At 44.6% G+C, this 5,682-nt stretch overlaps 1 protein-coding gene across 1 annotated transcript in view; it reads right to left on the bottom strand.

Annotated features, from left to right (window-relative positions):
- The window catches only part of LOC102761905 (collagen alpha-4(VI) chain), a 102,221-nt gene that overhangs the window by 53,908 nt on the left and 42,631 nt on the right, over window positions 1–5,682 (bottom strand). The window contains exons 13-14 of the mRNA XM_015568067.1: window positions 1,569–1,622; window positions 402–473 (exon numbers count right to left, since the gene is read on the bottom strand). Coding sequence (XP_015423553.1) covers window positions 402–473; window positions 1,569–1,622 — 126 coding nt within the window. The remainder of the gene's footprint in view (window positions 1–401; window positions 474–1,568; window positions 1,623–5,682) is intronic.

The following is a 5,682-nucleotide window of genomic DNA, read 5'->3' as shown; positions in this document are numbered from 1 at the left end:
GGGTTCTTTTCTGGTGCCAGAGCCCGTATACACACGGAACGTAAGTGCTGGGCATGACCACCCTCCAGGAGCAGCCCTCACCCAACACCTGATAGGATTTGGTGTACGAATACCCCAGCTCCCTCACCCCTTGAGTGGGATAACAACGTTCGGTGTTGGCTGCCAGAGTTCCCCGGCAGGATTAAGCTCTGTCTACCCTTGGTGGTAATCTAATCAACAGGCCACCTTCTCACCCTGTCAAGCTTCTCCACTGCCTGCTAGTGTTTACCAAGATCACCTCCCAGGAAACTATTTGCACTTGATTCCTTTTCTCAGGCTCAACTTCTGGGAAACCCTCCATCTCAAGAGGAGCCCTTGTGATACCCCTTGAGTGGGTATCCACAGTTCGAGGTCACACTTACCTTCAGTCCTCTCATACCCGGGCATCCTTCCTCACCTCGGGGTCCAGGAAAACCTTGGGGCCCTCGTGCTCCCTGTGAAATGAAGTTGCACGTGGAGACAGTCAAGCACCCAACTACTTCAAACCAGCAATAATGACCATAAGAATGACTAACATACGACACAGTCCTTACAATTACTCCTACATCCTCAGAGACCTGACTGGTCACCAGCAAGGCAATCGGAATGTTCATCCATCAACAATCCACATCGGTAACCCCAAATCATACAAATCCAAATTATCTACAGTTTTGATTAATTCAGTCAAGCCACATGGGCAAAACGTCAGCCTTCAAACAAAACGTTTCCTCCACGCAGCTAAAACTAGGTGGTTTCCTTGTAGTCCCATGAAGAATAAACCACTATTTCACTCTTTGTCTTCTGGGTGAAATCCTGCCCATTCCTAAGGTATGGATCACTTGTCGCCTCCTCTTCTAAGAAGCCTTTTCGCTTATGTTGTGTGTTATTGTTTTTGTTATATTATTTCCTGTCATGTTGTGAGCTTCTTGGTGACAGGGAAAATGTTTCATTTATCTCTAGGTTTCCAAACCTAAGCACATTGTCGAACTGTGTCAGGCACACAGTAGACATCCAATCAGGATTTGAAGAATTACTTCCTGAATTTTAGTCATGACTATAACCTTTGATCTAGGTATTAGATAGGAAGGAAATGGTAGATGCCATGCCTTTTGCCAAACTGATCAAATATAAATTAGAAAGTATTGCATACCCCATGAGTTTGCGTCAGACTATACTTACAAACATGGCTACATCATTAATAGTAACAGATTCCTTGCAATTTACTCGGGATCAACAACTACTATTACATGTATGAATATTAGACATAGGCCACATTTTCAGTTATCACAAATTCACTCATTAAAACAACAAAATGACCATACTTCCTCATCAAATACCTTGAGACTATATAGACGCACAATTTGTCCACCTGACATTTGTTATGATACCTGGTTATCTTTACATAGATATTTTAAATCCACTTTATTTTTTAAGCCCACTTTTAAATAGCATAGATGAGGAAAACTTTCATAACTCAAGTGCAATTATTACTAATATCTGACCCATTTTACCATATTCTGTCACAGAAAAAAATGAGATTTAGTGCTCACATGTACACCTTCTTCACCAGGATGACCAGGTAATCCACCAGGCCCCTTCTCTCCCTGAGAGGAAAAGAAATCAAAATAAGTAACTCTTCATTTCTCAAACCTACATGAAATAAAAACTGTTACTAGTAGATAACCTTGTCTCACTGAGTTGACATTTTATCGAGAATCTACTAAATGTTGAACACAATGTACAAAGACACATAGAAACAAGTGTTCCTGGTGGATTTCACAGTGAAAACTTGCATACCTATTTGTCTTAATTTTTGGCACATCAACCTATTTTTGTTTTTCTAAAACACCTTTTTAAGCCATTCTATTGTGAAAATCCAAAACAAAAGTAGTTTCTAGTTAAATGTGTAAGGAAAACTGTTATCCTTAAAGAGGGCTTTGACCTTGTTTTACAAAACACCAGTAAGCAAAGGCGTTACCAACCATATTACTTATTTCTGTAGGACTCAGCCATTTAGTCTCTCTTATTATTCTTAACTTCTTCTTAGAGGCCTAAAAACACAAACCATTTATACTCAAGAGAGTTCGGCTTGCCATTTTAAAGCCAGACTTGTTTATTTAGTCTGAAAAGTGGTAATAAGCCTATTCGTAATCAACAAAGACATGACAGTCAACACAACCAACCACTGAATTTTATCAAAGAGAAGAGCAGAGAAGTCAAAAATTCAAAGCACTCTCATCTTTGACCTCTGAAGCATAGTCCTTAAGTTGTATTAAAAAAAAAATGTCAATGCCGAACCGGTTTGGCTCAGTGGATAGAGCGTCGGCCTGCGGACTCAAGGGTCCCGGGGTCAATTCCGGTCAAGGGCATGTCCCCTGGTTGCGGGCACGTCCCCAGTGGGGATCGTGCAGGAGGCAGCTGATCAATCTCTCTCATAGATGTTTCTAACTCTCTATCCCTTTCCCTTCTTCTCTGTAAAAAAGCAATAAAAGATATTTAAAAAAAAAATGTCAATGCCGAACCGGTGTGGCTCAGTGGATAGAGCGTCGGCCTGCGGACTCAAGGGTCCCGGGGTCAATTCCGGTCAAGGGCATGTCCCCTGGTTGCGGGCACGTCCCCAGTGGGGATCGTGCAGGAGGCAGCTGATCAATCTCTCTCATAGATGTTTCTAACTCTCTATCCCTTTCCCTTCTTCTCTGTAAAAAAGCAATAAAAGATATTTAAAAAAAAAATGTCAATGCCGAACCGGTGTGGCTCAGTGGATAGAGCGTCGGCCTGCGGACTCAAGGGTCCCGGGGTCAATTCCGGTCAAGGGCATGTCCCCTGGTTGCGGGCACGTCCCCAGTGGGGATCGTGCAGGAGGCAGCTGATCAATCTCTCTCATAGATGTTTCTAACTCTCTATCCCTTTCCCTTCTTCTCTGTAAAAAAGCAATAAAAGATATTTAAAAAAAAAATGTCAATGCCGAACCGGTGTGGCTCAGTGGATAGAGCGTCGGCCTGCGGACTCAAGGGTCCCGGGGTCAATTCCGGTCAAGGGCATGTCCCCTGGTTGCGGGCACGTCCCCAGTGGGGATCGTGCAGGAGGCAGCTGATCAATCTCTCTCATAGATGTTTCTAACTCTCTATCCCTTTCCCTTCTTCTCTGTAAAAAAGCAATAAAAGATATTTAAAAAAAAAATGTCAATGCCGAACCGGTGTGGCTCAGTGGATAGAGCGTCGGCCTGCGGACTCAAGGGTCCCGGGGTCAATTCCGGTCAAGGGCATGTCCCCTGGTTGCGGGCACGTCCCCAGTGGGGATCGTGCAGGAGGCAGCTGATCAATCTCTCTCATAGATGTTTCTAACTCTCTATCCCTTTCCCTTCTTCTCTGTAAAAAAGCAATAAAAGATATTTAAAAAAAAAATGTCAATGCCGAACCGGTGTGGCTCAGTGGATAGAGCGTCGGCCTGCGGACTCAAGGGTCCCGGGGTCAATTCCGGTCAAGGGCATGTCCCCTGGTTGCGGGCACGTCCCCAGTGGGGATCGTGCAGGAGGCAGCTGATCAATCTCTCTCATAGATGTTTCTAACTCTCTATCCCTTTCCCTTCTTCTCTGTAAAAAAGCAATAAAAGATATTTAAAAAAAAAATGTCAATGCCGAACCGGTGTGGCTCAGTGGATAGAGCGTCGGCCTGCGGACTCAAGGGTCCCGGGGTCAATTCCGGTCAAGGGCATGTCCCCTGGTTGCGGGCACGTCCCCAGTGGGGATCGTGCAGGAGGCAGCTGATCAATCTCTCTCATAGATGTTTCTAACTCTCTATCCCTTTCCCTTCTTCTCTGTAAAAAAGCAATAAAAGATATTTAAAAAAAAAATGTCAATGCCGAACCGGTGTGGCTCAGTGGATAGAGCGTCGGCCTGCGGACTCAAGGGTCCCGGGGTCAATTCCGGTCAAGGGCATGTCCCCTGGTTGCGGGCACGTCCCCAGTGGGGATCGTGCAGGAGGCAGCTGATCAATCTCTCTCATAGATGTTTCTAACTCTCTATCCCTTTCCCTTCTTCTCTGTAAAAAAGCAATAAAAGATATTTAAAAAAAAAATGTCAATGCCGAACCGGTGTGGCTCAGTGGATAGAGCGTCGGCCTGCGGACTCAAGGGTCCCGGGGTCAATTCCGGTCAAGGGCATGTCCCCTGGTTGCGGGCACGTCCCCAGTGGGGATCGTGCAGGAGGCAGCTGATCAATCTCTCTCATAGATGTTTCTAACTCTCTATCCCTTTCCCTTCTTCTCTGTAAAAAAGCAATAAAAGATATTTAAAAAAAAAATGTCAATGCCGAACCGGTGTGGCTCAGTGGATAGAGCGTCGGCCTGCGGACTCAAGGGTCCCGGGGTCAATTCCGGTCAAGGGCATGTCCCCTGGTTGCGGGCACGTCCCCAGTGGGGATCGTGCAGGAGGCAGCTGATCAATCTCTCTCATAGATGTTTCTAACTCTCTATCCCTTTCCCTTCTTCTCTGTAAAAAAGCAATAAAAGATATTTAAAAAAAAAATGTCAATGCCGAACCGGTGTGGCTCAGTGGATAGAGCGTCGGCCTGCGGACTCAAGGGTCCCGGGGTCAATTCCGGTCAAGGGCATGTCCCCTGGTTGCGGGCACGTCCCCAGTGGGGATCGTGCAGGAGGCAGCTGATCAATCTCTCTCATAGATGTTTCTAACTCTCTATCCCTTTCCCTTCTTCTCTGTAAAAAAGCAATAAAAGATATTTAAAAAAAAAATGTCAAGAGGTTCCCAAGCTTGATTTCCTCATTCTCCAGTCTGATGTCTCACAACAACCTGAGGAGAGAAATAATCTAGTGCTAAGGCGTCACTGAGATTTATTTTTCAAAAAATAATTGCACACTTTTATAGTATTCTGAATTGAGATTGATCCCCAAGGTCATTAAGAGCTCATTCCAACAACCTCATGGAAAGCCTTAGAAAGAGAGTGTGTAAAAAGATGGACAAAGCCAAGGGGTTTGATTCAACCTTACATGTGGATTTGTGACCTTACTCAATCATGAAGCGATAGTCCCTATGAGAACAGAACCTTGTGTCCCTGGATGCCTGAAGACCATTTCTAATGAGATATTCTCCCTCAAAAGTGTGTAGTAAATTTCTTATTACTTAACTCAGAGAAAGATGCAAATTAACCACTAGCAAACCAGTGATTGCACCCTTCCTCAGAGTTGAATGCTGTAGCCTAGGAGGTCAGATAGGAGGGGAAGGGCATTGACGACTGTAAAGAAAGCAGGTGATGGGCAAGTGAAAATTTTGGAGACAAGCAAAAACTTCTCAAAAATTTTGGAGACAAGCAGTGAGAGAATCTATAAAAGTATTTGTCACATAAATGTAAGGAGGCAGCATAATAGAGTGGAAAGAATGTGAGTCAGGCAGACGGGGACTTAAATTAAAAAATCCCTCTTCATAACTGAGACATTGGGAAACTGATGTTCCCTCTCTGAGCCTCAATTTCAAACCCATTAAGTAACATTTACCTCCAAAGTTTATCAAGAGGGTAGAATTAGTAAAACTGTATTAAAGACATAACACAGAGCCTGGTATGTAGTCATCTACATACAGTCATCTACCTGAAATGACATCTCTCCCCCCCCCCCGCCCCCCGCCCCGCCTCCACACCCAGCAAATTCTCAC

The sequence above is a fragment of the Myotis davidii genome, unplaced genomic scaffold (genome assembly GCF_000327345.1).
Source record: "Myotis davidii unplaced genomic scaffold, ASM32734v1 scaffold962, whole genome shotgun sequence".
Lineage (NCBI taxonomy): Eukaryota > Metazoa > Chordata > Mammalia > Chiroptera > Vespertilionidae > Myotis > Myotis davidii.
This window is presented reverse-complemented; position numbering and strand designations above follow the sequence as displayed.